The sequence below is a fragment of the Cyprinus carpio genome, chromosome A11 (assembly GCF_018340385.1).
Source record: "Cyprinus carpio isolate SPL01 chromosome A11, ASM1834038v1, whole genome shotgun sequence".
Taxonomy (NCBI): domain Eukaryota; kingdom Metazoa; phylum Chordata; class Actinopteri; order Cypriniformes; family Cyprinidae; genus Cyprinus; species Cyprinus carpio.
The window spans coordinates 5,680,148-5,697,925 of NC_056582.1; the positions used below are offsets into that span (position 1 = coordinate 5,680,148).

Genomic DNA, 17,778 nt, shown 5'->3' on the forward strand with positions numbered 1-17,778 from the left:
AAATACTGTCTGATTAAATATAACTAACTGGTTAAACTAACTTTGCAACTTTGTCAGCTAAATCTTATTAATTTGCACCTACATGTCAACTACTCTAATTGGAGTATTAGTAGACTGCTGGGTAGGGTTATGCTTTGTATAATAATAAGTTGGCATGCACATGCAAAGTTACTTATAGTCAGTAGAACATCTGTTGGAGGACCATCGAAATAAAGTGTTACTTGGGATTCACTATTCAAGCCTTTGTGCAGTTTGTGTTAGACTAGTATGTTTATATAGAGAGAGATCTGATCTCACCTTCATCCAGTCTGTCTGGGAAGAAACACACACACACACACACACACACACACACACACACACACACACACACACACACACACACACACACACACACACACACACACACACACACACACACACACACACACACACACACACACACACACACACACACACACACACACACACACACACACACACACACACACACACACACACACACAAATACACACAAATGAGGCAGACTAAATCCAGAAGACTTGTCACAGTTCAACATAATGTCACAGTTCTTCTGGATTTATTGCAATTAATGACAAAAGGAGTGTTTGGAAAATGATACTGACACACTACAGCTTAAGATAGAAATAACTGGCTCAAAAATATTTATTTTATTTATTTATTTATTTTTTGATGAAAAAAACTAATGGCCTAAGACTTTTGCACAGTACTATATATATATATATATATATATATGTGTGTGTGTGTGTGTGTGTGTGTGTGTGTGTGTGTGTGTGTGTCTCTAACTAACAATCAAAATAAATATAAATCTATATATATATATATATGCAACAAAAAATTGTTTCAGCATTGATAAGAAATGTTTTTTGAGAAGAAAATCAGCATGTTAGAATATCTGAAGGATTATGTGATACTGAAGACTGGAGTAATGATGCTGAAAATCCAGCTTTGCATCACAGGAAAACAATTACACATTAAAATATATTCAAATACATTATTAGAATATTTCACAGTATTACTGTTTTTACTGTATTTGGTTTTATATCAGCAGAAAGAGAGATTTTCTTAAACAAATTTCCTCATCAGCACGCCCTGAGCTCTGAGGAATAAAGATATCAGATAATGACAGCTATAAGATCAAATTCTAGGAACACGGATTCGAACAGACTTAACCCCGCCCCCTTTACCTGAGAGTCAGCGATCTCGGTCATCTGATTGGCGCAGAGCAGCAGAGGCGCTGTGACGTCAGGGGCGCTCTGAGACTGGGTCAGCCAGAGGAACCAGCCGTCACAGATCTCAGCGAGACTAGAGCGAGCGCAGCCCGTTCACATTACAGCACGAGACGCGCCTCTGCACCTCTCCGATTCACAGGTACCGACACCCACTGCATTTTAACGTTGTGTTTACCATGAAATGTTGAGGTCCTGATCGGGAACTGCTGCTGCTTTCCGCAAGATGTCATACATTTAAAAGCTTTTTGGTAGCCTTTAATGTTGGTTTTACATGTTGATGTCGTGTAATGTACAGTATGTATGTATGTATGTGTGTATGCACGAACCATGCTGGAGAAGACTTGCATTAATAATAACTATGCACTTCGCAAATACAGGCTAGTCCCACAGATTAAGAGCTTACTGTCTGTTTTAGTTATGTATTAGCTGGTTGTCTCTATCCCGCATGTCTTTATGATTGGTTAGTTATCTCACTTAGTCAGAGGGTGGATGTGGTCAACCACTTCTTTAGGTTTTTGAATGCACTGAAACTTTGACAGTTGATTGTTTGATAGTGTATAAAGGATGGAGATTAGGCTACATTTTTTCTTATGGTGTCATATGAGGCATCAGTTTCTCTTCTTTTAAGATAAAATATTTTACCATTGTATTGAAAACTCTGCAAGTGTAGAACTGAAAACATCACCGCAGCATTTAATGAAACTAAATTGAAAAAAAAGACTCTTGAACTTCTGCAACATTTTGACGTCAGACAAATCAACTTTTCTGCAAATTATCATCTGTGTTTATCAGTCAGTATTTGTCAGTGGCATTAAAACTGATTTGATGTCAATCCACGTCGTTCCATGTTGACATCTCAACTGTAATGGTGTTCATAACTGTTATTATGACTTGTCAGAATGTGTAATTCAGGCTATTCAAGCAAATTTTTGACTGTCATCAAAGCTGACAGCAAAACCACAGCACAAGAGTAAAATTGCTTAGCAAAGTTATTTATTTCATTAGACACGAGAACATTTACAAAAAAGCCTTAAAGCAGCAAATAAATAAATAAATAAAAATAAAAACATAATAAAAATAAAAAATAAAATAAAAATGGCTGTTTACTTCTAAAGGTCAGAGAGTTGGTAAAAAAAAATTAGGGATGCATTGCACTGCATTAAGACAGACTGTATTGATATTTTGGCTGAAATCTTGATATAATACATTTTTGTAAGCTTTATTACAAAATCACATGGCTCATTGTGTCTAAGCACTTCAAACTATATCAAACATATAATGTACAACTGTTTTTATTTAAAACCTTAACTGTAGAAAATAAAGAAACAACCCCCCCCCCCCCAAAAAATAAATAAATAAATAAATAAATAAAATAAAATAAAAAATAATTAATAATTTACCATTTGTAGCCTACTTATAACCAATTAAAACGACTGACCTTTAAAACTCTTATAATGAATATATCATACATAATTGTCATATCTGACAAATAACACTAACATTAAAAATGAACATTTATTGGCTGATACTGATATGAGCTCTAATATATAGTGCATCCCAATAAAATGATGGCTTTTGAGGAAAACAATAAATACATGTATTTCACAACCCCTTAAAAATATATGAAACCACACTGCACTGTATCTAGCCATTAAAGGACAAAGCCTCGCTTCTAATAGACTGAAAATGCTTAATGTTTTAGTTGTAATCACCTTATCTCAACATAGCATCTGTTTCTTTTAACCAGTCAGTCGAGTGGTTCCACAAGTGTGCCCTTTCTCTTTCAGCCTATTAGCATTTCTTTTCTGCATTTTTTGTGCTGTTTCTTCCTCTTTGCCACAGCCAGTGCTGGCATTATTTAAAGCACTTTGGCTGTTTCCTCATTTGAACATTCTTAGGGATCAGACAGCCTGCCGGTTTTAGCAATTAATAATCTCAGATGTAATTAGTAACAGTCTATTGTTTGACCAGTTGGTGTACTAGAATAGATCAAGCCTTCATCAGTCATTGTGGGTTGCTCTGACACTCAGACTGTGACTGTGATGTGCAGATAGACACAATAATGTTAGGGCTGGTTACAAGCAGCACGTCTTCCTCTTTGCAAAGCCTTTGTTTGTGCAATCATTTGTGCAGTTCTGTACCAGGCTGCATTATAAGTTTTCTAAAACAGTAACAAAGCAGCAGCTGAACTTCCCTGTGCTTTCCTGCGGCATTCACTTCCCATTAGAGTCATGTCGAGCATGCCATGCTTTGACAGAAGCTACAGGGACGTAAAAAAAAATTAACAAAATACAGCATTTTGTTCTAGAGCAAGTCATGATGGTGCTGTAGTTAACAGCTGAACTTTGAACCTGTTTGCAAATAGCATGTAGATCATACACTTGATGGGATTCAACTTGTTTTGGACCCCAATGACTTTCATTGTATGGGCAAAGAATGTTAAAATATGCTTTCTGCTCCTTACAAGATAGAAAGTCATACAGGTTTTTGGATTAGTATAAGGTTTAGTCAGATTTCCTGTTTGGGTGGACCATTATTTTATTCTGAAGAATCTTTATGAACTATGGCTGGGTATTAACACACAGATTTCACGATTCCATTAACAAACCCTTGATTCAATCTTAATCTTGATTCTATATATATATTCACAAATGATTAAAAAAAGAAAATGAAGCACCATATCTTGCACTATGTTCCAAGTCTTTTGAAGCCCCTTGAAACACTGTGAAGAACAGACAAACATATGAGTTATTCACAAAAGATCTTCCCCAATTTGGGGGTATGCTAATTAGTTTGATTTCTGATATATTTGTAATGGTCACCGAACAGTAGTGGTTTTGGAACCTTATAAACAGAAAAAGCAAGTCATTCATAGCTTGTTTTTGCACATCCTGTGGTGGAGGCCTTTATGGGGTGAGAGAAAACTCGCAAAGGTTACTGCTATGTGTATACAAGCTCTATACTTCCTGAATTTGAATTATGCTGTGGTTTGTTAGCTCACCTTAAAAGGGGAAGTGCAGTTGGTGGTCATAAATGCCCATGACAGACTCTATTAGCACAAATCATGAATCGTTCTGAGTGTAGTGTGACACTGTTCCGACCTGCTGAAGGTTTAGGTGTCATTCTGTATCTCTTCTGTCCTCTTCTGAGCAGCCATGGGAAACCAGTGAGTATCTCCATCATCTGTCTGATGAATTCAACATTTTGAATGCTGCATGATGATCTAGATGGTAGCCTTGTGTATGGATGTGTCTGTTTTCAATCCTTCAAGCTTGCCTTTTGATTCTCCTTTCTATGTGGGTTAGTTTATAGCTCTTCTACAATCTATTTCTTGACCTCTCCATGGTTCGACACTAACAAACGATGAACTGAAACCTTTTCTACCACTGGACCTGCATGCACAGTGTTCCATATACCTTTGTTATGATAAATGGTACCTATGTATATGACTCTTAAAACTTCTTGCCTGAGATTTGGGATGCCTTTAAATTTTTGGTGTATGTTCATATTTTGCTTGCCTGGGGAGCCTTGGATGAAGTTTGGACTAATTCAGGGATGTATCTGGATGCTCTGGCGATTCTTAATGAGAAAATGGGTTTGTCAATAGAGAGAATTTAATGTCTCCCATCTTCTTTGCATGCGTCCATGTTAGATGTTGTCCCAGGCATCACATTTAATTCCTGCACTCTTTCTTTGCTGTCTTTAGCTGTTTTGAGCTCGTCAGCTGTCTGGAATGCAGAGGGTTTAAAAAAGTATACCAGTTTTAAGAGAGATTTCCAGCATAAAAATACATTTTATCTGTGAAATTCTGTGGACAACCTTGTGACATGCTTTCGATTACCTCAGACGTACGCATGTCTTAGTTTTAAAGACCAAAAGTGCAGCAATCGCAGTGATATTTACATGTTGGTAGCTAATCGATTTTTATTTTGGCTTCAATTAGACTTACAGAGTCTTCCACAATAAAAGAATACATTTGTATAATGTTGAAGCAAAAGTGTGATGTGTGCAATTATTCACAATTTCAGATTTCAATTATTAGCAGCATAGCACTTTGAGAAATCAATATTTGTTGAGTCAAGTTATGCTGTCACATCAAGTATGCCCTAATTATACACCACATCCTGTGGTCTAGTGAGAAGTCTAATGTTAACCCCCCCCCCCCCCCCCCCAAAAAAAAAATGAGTTTGTTACAGCCAAGTAGTGAATCCATATTAGCCCAGTGAACTAAAGCATAGCCTTCAATGTAAGTCTATGGAATAACATGAAATATCCCATAAATGCTAAGCTAATTTTAAGAAAATGTCTTTCTTTCTTACTTTCTTTCTTTCTTTCTTGCAAGATAAAGACAATTTGTCATTCACGTTGGTTTGTGGTTTTGAAAAAATAATTTTAACCATTTTCAAGAACGTTTTTAAATTTTTTACTTTGATGCTCACACCACATTTTGTATCACATGATTTAGCAGGCAAAAAGTAAAAAAAAAAAAAAACCCTGTTTAAAGGGTTAGTTCACCCAAATATGAAAATTCTGTCATTAATTACTCACCCTCATGTCGTTTCAAACCCGTAAGACTTTTGTTCATCTTCAGAACACAAATTAAGATTTTTTTAGATGGAATCTGGAGCTGTTTTTGTGCACAAAAAGTATTCTCGTAGCTTCGTATAACTGCGGATGAACCACTGATGTCACATGGAATATTTTACAGATCTCCATACTACGTTTCTGGACTTGGGAACATTTCAGTTGTGTTGCTGTCTATGCAGGGTCAGACAGCTCTCAGATTCCATCGAAAAATATCTTAATTTGTGTTCCGAAGATGAACGAAGGTCTTACGGGTTTGAAACGACACGAGGCTGAGTAATTAATGACAGAATTTTCATATTTGGGTGAACTAACCCTTTAAATAAATGATAATCAAAGATTAGCCTATGCCAAAAAATTTCTTTTCAAAAAATGTCATTCTTTTAATGCAGCTGTTTTTTTCTCTGACATATTTGACCTTATGACCATCAAAATTTTTATTTAGAAATAAAAAAAATCAATAAAAACAAATATGCATCACAGAAGAGGTGTAATCCTTTGTGTGTATAAATTGTATTTTTAATGCATTTTTGAATAAAATAATAGGTTGAGATACAAATGACCTTTACGACCTTTGTATAAAGGTCTGATCGATTTTCTGAAATTACAGCTTGTCACAGTTGCTGTTAATAGAGTTTAACTAACTGAACCTGGAACCATCTTTAATGTATGCCAGGTTCAGCTATGACCGCAATAAAAATGTTGATGCTAGCAAACTTTAAATGCTCAGATGTCTGAACAGTGTAACATGGCTGTGAAATTACCCAATAATGCTACCTCATTTTGCACAACTTCTGTTTTAGGAAAGAGGAAATGTACTGTCTCAGATTAAGAAACAATTAACAGAGGTTTACCGGAGAGACAGCCCTTCCTAAATACACATATTTAAACAGTTTAGAGTGTTTACCCAAACTGTACGCCTAAACCAACTAAGATCCCACTGCAGCTGCTCTGTTAGCTTACCATTTGGATCTAGTTGCCCAGTGGATCAAATGGTTCCCATGGAAACATTGTCATCAGGAAAAAAAATAAAAAAGAATATGGTAGACCACCAGTTGTGTTGGATGTAGAATGGATGTAGCCAAAAACAGCACAGTATACTGTTATGATTGACATTATGTGACAAGGTTTGGCATGATCTCCTTGAGTTGATGGTGACAACTTCTAGCATGAAAAATATAGACAAAATAGACACAACAAACCACCACCCAACAAGTTGTGAGTCTATCATGAAAGAGATTGCTGAAGATTGCAGACCTGCTGGGCAGCCGAATGTGCAAAGCTGCATAAATGTTATTTTGTTATTGATCTTAGGATCGTTCCAAACCCGTAAAAGTTCCATTCGTCTTCAGAACACAATTTAAGATATTTTGGATGAAAACCGGGAGGCCTGTGACTGTCCCATAGACTGCCAAGTAAATAACAGTGTCAAGGTCCATAAAAGGTATGAAAGTCGTCATCAGAATATTCCATCTGCCATCAGACGTGCAATCTGGGTTATATGAAGCGACGGCAACACTTTTTGTAAGCGAAGAAAAGAAAAATAAAGACTTTATTCAGCAATTCCTCCTCTGTGTCTGTCCATAATCACTGTATGCTGTGTTTGCTCTTCTGTATCAGCTGCGCCACAAGGATGCGCTGTTTTCTTTCAAATCAAAGCTAAATACACGTAGAAACAGTGTATCCTTGTGTCGCGGCTGATACAGAAGAGCATACGCAGCATACGGTGATATAGAGAGACACAGAGGCAACTGTTGACAAAGGAATTGTTGAATGAAGTCATTATTTTTGTTTTTTTCGCTTTCAAAAAGTATTCTCATTGCTTCATATTACCCAGATTGCTCGTCTGATAGCAGATGGAGTATTCTGACGATGACTTTCAAACCTTTTATGGACCTTGACACTGTTATTTACTTGGCAGTCTATGGGACAGTCACAGGCCTCCAGGTTTTCATCCAAAATAACTTAAATTGTATTCTGAAGACATGGGGGTAAGTGATCAATGACAAAATTTTCATTTTGGGGTGGAATATCCCTTTAAGACATATGGTGAAAAATTGTTTAAAAAAAAATTAGTTTTTACCATGCTTAACCAGCTAAGCATTAAACTTTTTGGTAACACTTTATTTTGATGGTCCCTTTTGAACATTCTGTTGACAATAAATAATGTTACACCTACATGTCTACTGACTCTCATCAGAGTATTAGTAGACTGTTAGCTTAATATAGTGAAACCAACTTTTTTCTTTGTATGTGCAGTACTAACTTACAACCTACAAAAGATAAACCCATGTGGACACACAAGTCTTGCAAGATTCTTTAAGTAACTGCTGTTTACACTCTCGTGTCTCATGGAAGACTTGAGCTAAATAAAACAGGCCTGGATAATAGAAGTGTGTAGTTGTCAGAGCCGTTGCTTTGAAATGCTCAAGAAAACACAGACAGATGGGATGCACTTGTTCTGACATAATGGTGCCTTAATAGTAAACAGTTTACACATAGTAAAAGGTCTTAATGCTTTAAAGAAACATCATGTGTCTTCCGGTGACATTTGTAGATTATACCACAGTCATGTAAACCTGAAGATTTCTACATGGCAAGGTCAAGGACCAAGTGAATAGACCTGTAGGTCAAAGTTTTTAGAAATTCAGCTGAAGCTGACTTAGTTTCCAGGTAATTTCATGTCATAAAACATAAGACTTGGCCCTAAATATTTATAGGATTATTTAGCATAGCCTTTATTCTATAGTAATTGAATGATTTCCTCTTCCTCTCTCAGTCTCTCCATCATTGACCGTAGCAAAATGCCACTGGGAGAGGATGGACACTCTTGGAAAAAGAAAACGGTGAACATCAAGGACATCTATGACTTCAAAGAGGTTTTGGGAACGTAAGTATAAGAACATTTTGATTTTACTTCCATTTCAGCCGCTAGAAAGCTACTGCTGATTTTTGCATTTGAGCTGATGGCGGTTGTTTCTTCCTGACATTAATCATACTTGTCTGTATTGAATTATAGTAAAGTTTTGCGCTAAAGATGCTTTTGTGTTGACGTGCATACATTACTTCTCTTTCATTCCAAGTGCATGATCATGATGTTTGCCAAAGAAATCAAGCTTTTAATGGACTTTTAATAGGGAACATTCAGTATTTAGTACTCAGCCCACTCTGACCAATCAAATCACAATAGGAAATAATCCAATCATAACAGAGCTCATTTACAAAAAGAGGTCTTAAAGTTATAGTCTGTGTAATTCAAAGTATTTTTGGTGCAAGAAACCTTGTCTAACATTACTTCAGAAAAAAAATGCTATAAATGTCTATAATGTGGCTAAAACAAACCAGATATTATCGATTTGACAAGCAGCGACAAAATTCCCGCAACTGCTCTTATGTTGCTGTCATTCCGATATGAAACTGTCCAGGCTATTTTACATAAAGTGCTTATTAATACAAAGATGTTTTCTTAGTTAGACATTTTTCTGGTTCTGATCCCACTTATTGTTTTTTTTTTTCTTTAGCTATTTTATAAGTGCTTCATTTAGCCCTGTAGATTCAGTAGCGGTGCAACACTTCTCCAACAAAACACTGTCAGAGTCTTTTAGTACAGCATTCCATCAGTGTCAACAAAAAATACAGAAGTTTAAGAACCGTTATATGTTATTTTTTTTGTTTGCTGGAACCAGTTCTAAACAGGAACCAGAGCTCAATTCCAAATTCTAATCATTCGTTAAACATTTCCACATGCTTTACTCAGAGTCAGTTTAAAGACTGGGGGCCATTGTAAGGACTGTTTTTTAGGGCTTGTTTAGTTTTCTGGCATGCAGGGTGACCCTTGACCTCTTCTCACGCAGTGACAGGAGTGGGAATATTCAGAGCCCATATCCTAGGCCTGGATTCAGTGCACACAGTAATGTTTATGGAATCTTCTTTGAGATCATGTCTGCAGTGAGAGTAACAGAAAGAAGGGGAAATTATGCTTTCATTTATTTAACTAGAGTTGGTCTGTTTTTCTCTGCTGTAAATACTGTAGGTTTAATGAGAATTCAGAACCACATGTTATGTTTTAAACAGTCCCAGAATCCAGCTGGAACAAATGGTAAAGTCTTAATCTCAAGCTTTTCTTTCTCAAGCTTAAAGATTTCAATATTAGCCAAACTCTGTTCTTAAGGTCAGTTTTGTATGTTGTCCAGGCTTGTTTGAGGATAGATCAACAGCTCTGCGTCGTTCAACTGCGAGTTCATCGTGGGTTGGTTGTCTTGGCAACAGGATGAGACACTTTCCATATGGACTATAACTGTTGCTATGGAAACAAAGTTTTTATTTTCTATTAATAATCTGGCGGGTAAAGGTGTAAGCATTGAGAGGCTCAATGTTCAGTCTAGTGGAAAAGATTTTAGGGGTATTTTGTCCAGTCGTGATGGTCTGCTGAATTTCTTCAGGCTTCCCCTATGTGACTTTGTGTTTTAGTGGACAGTCGCTGCTCTGAGGGACAGTATGCAGCTCCTCATCAATTCCATCAATTCTTATTAATCTCAGTGTCACTGGAGAAGATGTCAATATATTGTCAAACTGTTAATGTGCTTCACTAAAACCACAATTTATTGACTAAGTGTGAGGCTCAGGAAATGCAAATTGATGCATCTTTTAAAAACCAAAGCCATTTCCTTTGGCGTGGAGTCATAAAAGCCTGCTGTAAAAGCCAACTTAGGACCATCTGGAACAAGCTTGAAGACCATTTTGGACCAACAATAAGCCAAAGTGGTGGTTAAGCTGGTTTTAAGAACACTGTCCATCTAGGAACCCGCTAAAATGCTCTAAAACACAAGCTAGCCATCATCTTAAGATGGATTTTCCAGCAGGCAACTGAGTCAGCCTGAAGTTCATAGATACATGATCAGGATCAGTAAGCTGCTCTGTTCTTCATTCATATTTTTCACTGAGATATTTTCCAGGTTCTGCAGTAGCGCAGTCGTGCACAGAAAATCTTTGCAGTCATTTCATGCATTTCAGCCGTTTTTTTCTTCTTCTTTTTTTCAGTAGGTTCTCCATTTACGTATGGCAGACCATAAAACAAACCGAAAATCCTATAGACATCAGGCCTGTTTACATCAAGACGATAACGATAAGGATAACTATAATTACATTAACATCCACAACAATGGACAATAACGCTTTGTTTATTCAAAGCACGTGCTACGTTATGCCATCATTTGCTTTAAATGGTTTGTATCACTAATTCCCTGGAAAAATTGTTTTTAAAATGATGCCAAAAATATTGTTACTCTCTGCGGTTATCGTTATAGTTGTGGTGTGGACTTCCCTATCCTCATAGAACGTTTTAGTGGTACAGTTATCATTATAGTTTTCTTCATTGGTGTCAACGACCCCTTGCACTGAAGGAGGAACCAAAACTCATAGATACTAGTTGGTCAGTAAGCGTTCACCCAAAACACTTTAGCAGCTCATTAGTAACATGCTAGAAAGCACTAAGATCTAGTCCTGATATCTTTGTGGTGGTTCCTCCACGTCTCTTTTATTTAAGGACTTGATTCCAAACTCTTCTATGGCCCTACACCTTGGATGTTTGGCTGTAAAGCATATGATTTCATATTACGCTATCATACAGGACGTTACAGATATATTACAGTATTTCTGGTGTATTCGGATTCTCGTGAAAGCGCTGTTTGCTCTGTTTGTATCCAAGAGCAACAGACTGTGTATTTAGCTTTTGGGAGGACGCTGTTTGTTCCTTTCTATTTTTACAGTTGTTGATATACTCAGCACTGAAAACTGTCATGCTTCTTCACCCCCACCCAATCCCTCGTGCCCCCGCTCTTATGTAGTTATTCTACAAACTTAGTTTATCAAACCATAATGACTTCCTTGAGTAAATGTTTAACTAAGTGACTCCTATGGACAGTATTTCAGATTAAACAGACTGTTTTTTGAGGACGTCGTTAAGAGGGTTCTGTAATCTTCTGTAAGTACACATAATTGCGATGCTTAGCAAATGTACATTAGACTTAAATTCTTGCATATGTGTGTTTTACAAAGTTTCTCTCAACTGTAACAATACACGTTCTTGTCTTTTTTTGCACTTGATGTCTTATAGTGTGTGAACTGACCAAGGTCAACTTATAGCCTATAGATTTACAACTGCCAACTGTAATAAAGTGAAAAGTAATGACAGTCCTTATGTGTTGTCTGATCAACTTGACTTTAGTTTGCAAGCATCTATGTTGAAGGTTTGTTTTAAAGTGCACTTTATGTAATAAGTAGAATAATATAGTTTTATTATATTTAGGCCTATATCAACATGAAACAGCATTTACAACCATTTTTGTTTCTGTAATGCAACATAACTTTCCAAGTTAAACATGATAAGAATGTGGAGAAACAACTGATTTTCTCCAATGGAAATATAGTATAAATATATATTATAGGTGGTTGGAGGGGAGGGGTTAAACCATGAGAGGTCTTGGTGATGTCATCTGAAAAGGAACGTTTTTCAGTTGTGGAGCAAGTTTGTACATTTTGACAAAAGCTTTATAATATACATGATTTGTTCCGGGTTTCAAGGACAGAAGCATGTATCAATAAAAGTAAATGAGGTCAGTTTTTATTAGACTCATATTAAAGGATTTAATGTCCCTCTTTTTGTATATTTTGGTTGTTCTTCTGTTTGGTTTTTGGTCATTTCCTACTCCAATCACGTAGTGGACATGCTGTAACAAACACTTATGGGGCAAGTGTAACAAAAGAGCTTGTATTGATTCTATTGCCTGGTGTTTACAGCATGTTTTTGTGTCGCTGTTAGCCTGAAAGCCTTCCAATAATCTGGAAGCCCTAAAAATAAATGTACCATAAATGTTCCAAAATAGAAGGTGGAAATAGGGGGAAAAAAACAGTGACTGAAGCAGTTTTCCATTAACTAAGAGAGTGCCGCTGGCCAGTACCCAGAGATATTTTTAGTTAATAGGGTAGAATACGATTGGCAGTTTTTCTACGACTAATCAAAATATTTATGTACACAGCATTTTTATGTAAGTATGATGTACAGGATGGATATTTATATAACGCTCTAAAATAGAATTGGTGGTGGGAGCACAAAAGCAATAACTAGGGTCAAAGACTACAGAATACCCAAGACGTGTCACTAGTATAGTTTTGAATGGGTAAACCTGCAACGCTCAATATGGGTGCTCAATCACAGGAAGCCCCGCCTTCTGAATGAAGGAGCCAATCGCTAATCGGTAAAGTCAGCACGTCACTGCAGCTGCCGTTAGAAGTGTCCCGGTTGCTATAGAAACAGTCAGCATTCTGAGATGTGCGCTCAGGACTGCATGCACACTGGCTGAGCTAGCCTGAATAATAAGCTTTTTATAACTTTATTTGAGCAAAATAAACAACATTTTGACACAGTTGTTATCAGATTTCTTTGGTGATTTCAAATATGAAATTTAATCGCAAGCCTAGTCACATGACTTGTCTTAAAGGGACTTTGCTAGGGTGTTCCAGGTAGGTACCAGGGCTTTGCTTCCCACTCCCTTGTGATAATCTGTTCCCTAAAAATGTCTTTTGTACGGTGGCCTAGAGAGCTCAACGCACTGCAAATGAAAAAAAAAAAAAAACCACATGCAAATAGAAAAATAAACACCAGCAAATTAAGAAACCATTTTCATCAGTTTTACAACACATGTGCTGCAAATACTCACAATGTGACAAAATACTGAAACGAGCTGCAAATACGGACCACATCGGAAATGTTTTAGGGAACCACAACAAGTGATGAACCTGGCTCGGACATGCCTATCAATGTCTGCTCTGAAAGGTGAGATTTTTGTTTATTTTAACATCTTGATCATATGATTCCTTAGCTTTTTTTGGATATTATTAGCCTAAATAAGCTGACGAAATGCACGATAACTGTAACTGTGAAACATTATGTAAGCTAGCCAATCAGACAGACCGTGTTTTTCAGGTTTGAAAATGTGAGGCGCACCACATTTTTTTTTTTTTTACTTTTTGTAATTTAGAAAAGAGCAGTATGCTGTGTTTTTTATGTTGCTAGACAACCACTGAATCAGCCGTCCTCTCAGTCTAATCAAGGATTATAGCGCAAGCGCTCTAAAATCTTTGGTTTTCTGATAAGTAAATTTCCATATTAGCAGAAAATGAAAAAAATACAGCTTTGGGTAACATGCGATAGCCACCACAATTTTCTCCTCCATCATTGCATTCTCCGGACGTTCCAAGCAACTGTAAACTTCCGTCAACACAATAGTAGTGGTTTCCGGTTGTTCAATTGAACAATGGAGAAAAAAAAAAACACGAATGACGTCGGGTGTCGAGTTTTTTTCTTTTTCAACTTCAGGCACATGCTCCTACAAAAACACCCGGCACATAAACAACGCACAAAACGCTCACTGCCTGTAGAAAACAGTTAAATAAAGGCACCTCTCACTGCAAAAAACCTGTTCTGTCTGATCGGGGCCTAACTTAATTTACAACTGCCCTTAAGAAAATGAACCATGGTTTTACTATAAAAAAATACCTTGGTTTACTATAGTTAAACCACGGTAACCACAAATTAACCATGGTTTTACTAAACTAACCATAGTTTTACCATGTTTACAACTGTGGTTATACCAATACGCCAAAAAACATGGCTACTACACTTGTACTATAATAAAACCATGGTTAAATTTTGCAAGGGTTGTTGAGGTCCCCTTGAAACATTTCCGTTGTGGTCTATGCTGCTTGCTTCGCTTTTCTAAATTTGGTTGTGTTGCAAGTATTTGCAGCGTGTTTCTGTATTTGGTTGTGTTGTGAATATGTACAGCACGTTTCTGTATTTTGAGTATATGCTGCACATGTGTTATCAAAATGCTGAAGATGTTTTCTTAATTTTTCTATTTGCATGTGTTTTCTTAAATTGCAGCACGTTGAGCTCACTCGGCCACCATACAATAAACATGTACCGTTTTAAATTTTGGGGTCTGTAAGATTTTATTAGATGTTTTTGAAAGAACTCTCATCAAGGCTGCATTTGTAATACAGTAAAAAATTAATATTGTGAAATATTATTTAAAATTTAAAATAGCTGTTTTCTATTTGAATACATTTAACAATGTAATGTATTTCTGTGACGGCAAAGCTGTATTTTCAGCATCATTACTCCAGTCTTCAGTCTTACACGATCCTTTCGAAATCATTCTGATATGCTGATTTGCTGCTCAAGAAAAATGTCTTATGATTATCACAGCTAAAAAATGGTTGTGTTGCTTAATATTTTTTGTGGAAATCAGGATTCTTTGTTCAAAGGAACAGCATACATCTTTTGTAACAATGTAACATTTTTGCTGACACCTTGATTAATTTGATCAAACTTTTTGAACGGTAATCTGTACAGGATTTTGTCACCCGCTTTATTGTCAAATAGATGGAATAGATGGTCTTATCATGCTGTGTTTTTATGTTAGCTAATGTATAGTGTTCCACAACAGATCACATGCCCAACCTTATTTAGTGGCACTGCGAGAACTATGCCACTTCCCAGGATGCTTTGCGGGGCTGGCGGTGTGTGGGTGGTTTGGAAGAACTGGAATAATCTAAAATCAATGTGGAGTATGGATCGCCTCTGTTGCTGTTGCTGCTGACCCCGTGCTCTCATACTTTCATTTCAGTGATTGATAGACAGCGAGAGCGCAGGACAGCCAGCCCAGCAGTTTGACGAATTTCTGTCAGCATAGTTGTGTCAGACCCGCTTAGCTTCATGTGCCTCTAGACAAGCAAGTCTGCATTTGGGGTTTCTCAGGAAGACGTATAGCCCTGTTTCCAATAACATGACTTACACTCGTTCTCCCAGCCCTTAAAAAGTCACTCCGGGGCACAGCAGGAGGTGGCCTGTCTATCACCAGGTCTACAGCACACAGTGAAGTGTCAGATGTCTTCAAACATGCATGGAGGTCCATTCAGCTGTTGTCCAATATCAGAAATCCTCTAAACCCAAGTAAAAACTGATCATTCAGTGAAAGAGTTGAATAAATATTAGATTCCAACATACTACTTCAAAGTTGATGTTTAAAACATTCTTTTCCTTTTTTTAAATGTTTTTTGCTTTTTTTGTGAATGAAACCGAATGATAGCGCCGTTCTGTACTGTCTGAGGTACAGGAAACTTTGGTGTGATTGCCATGTCACAAGCCTTTAAAGTTCAAGTTTTCTTTAGTATTATTTATATACTGTTATTTAGTGTTTTAATAATAATTAATGCTTTGAATTAGATTCCGTTTATTTTAAGTTTAGTTAGTATTTATTTTAAATAGATTTTAGTTTTGTATTTTAATTGTAGTGTTTTTTTTGTTGTTGTTTTTTTTTTTGTTTTTGCCTGCTCAAGTAAGTTTGTTTAATACAACAGAAAAGGAAAAGTAAATTTCATGCTTATAGGAGTCCTCCAAAGAAAAAAATACCGGTAGAACTTGTTGACCGATGATATTTTTTTGTACTATTTATATACTTTTATAGTTGTTTATTAATATTTTGAATTAGTTTTATGTTTTCAGTTTTAATTTTAAGTTTAAATTTTTGTTGTGCTTTTGTCATTTGTATTACTTTTTTATTTAATACAGCTTTATTTTTTATTTATTTCAGTTTTAATTTAAGAATATTAAGAACTTTTTTCATCCAATATTTATATTTTATTTAATCTCAGCTTCATTTCAGTTTTAGTCAACAATAACAACACTGATCTGGTATAGTTTAATGCAACTGTACACTAGATTTCTATGATTTCTATGTTGTTAGAATTTACGTCTACTTTAAATGGCCAGAAGAACATCATAAAAATGTCTAATCACTCAAAAAGCTGCATGATTTGAGATATCCTTCAAGTCTGTAATACAAACAGTGTGGGATAAGTTTATTATTATGGGTTTTCATGCCTTACGCCAGACATGAACAGTAGTAAAAATGATGCTTGCCTTGGCTTTGTTTTGCTGTGTAACATTATCCTGTTTAACAGAAGAATGTTTTGGTACTTGAATATCCAGTTTTGATGCACCGTTTCCTCCAGGTACTTGATTTGATTATGAAGAACCCACAATCCCTCAGAATAGACACTGAGCTGAACCAAATCACTGCTGAGTTGCCATAGCGATTTAATGGTTTCTTTTTCATTGATGTGAAGCACACTAGGGCTTGTTGAATTTCCATTTGCTGCTTATTAGTGGATGCAGTCACGGGCTCTTGTGGGTGTTGGTTTAACCCACAGCTAGAGGAACATGGTGTGTCATCCAAAGTGTTGTCAGAGCAGTTTGAGTGGCAGTGCAAATATTTCATAAATTCATATATATATTTAAAATAAATTGCTGCACATCTGAACTGTAGAAATTAAAACATGGATAATATTTAAATATATATATATATAATATAATAATAATAATAATAATAATAATAATAATAATAATAATAATAATAATACATTTTAGTGTGCAATAGTAATATATTTCTGTCATAATTTCTTTAGTTAAGCCAAACTTTTATTTTGGCGGTTGGTTGTGAAGATCTTTGAGTTTCAATGTGAATTTACAGTAGTTTTTCTCAAATTAAACAGTGAAGTGACTCTCAGAGCAGCTCTTGAGATGAAGTTCATGTGTGAAGTCCTCATATATTGAGATGGCAGACACTGAAAACACTGTGAGCGTCACGTGTGTTTCAGTTTGAGTAATAGATGAAACTATGCTAATCATTCACACACACACACACACACACACACACACTCACACACACACACACACACACACACACAGAACATGCAGACTTATTAGTGACATGCACAACTGGCTGTTGTCGTGTTTGTTTCTACTTTGTGATCTGTGATAGGCTGATAGATCAGTCAACATTTAGTAAAACTGCTTGGTTTTAATTATTTGTTATGTGCT

At 36.2% G+C, this 17,778-nt stretch overlaps 1 protein-coding gene across 3 annotated transcripts in view; it reads left to right on the forward strand.

The window, feature by feature from the left end:
- Positions 1-1,268: 1,268 nt before the first annotated feature.
- The window catches only part of LOC109062649 (calcium/calmodulin-dependent protein kinase type 1-like), a 42,008-nt gene continuing 25,498 nt past the window's right edge, over positions 1,269-17,778 (forward strand). The window contains exons 1-3 of one of the 3 annotated variants that reach the window (XM_042766059.1): positions 1,276-1,389; positions 4,404-4,416; positions 8,614-8,724. In XM_042766059.1, the coding sequence (XP_042621993.1) occupies positions 4,406-4,416; positions 8,614-8,724 (122 nt within the window). In that variant the 5' untranslated portion in view covers positions 1,276-1,389; positions 4,404-4,405. Of the gene's footprint in view, positions 1,390-4,403; positions 4,417-8,613; positions 8,725-11,196; positions 11,818-17,778 lie in introns of those variants that run through there. The other 2 variants (XM_042766060.1, XM_042766061.1) reach the window with 2 other exon arrangements.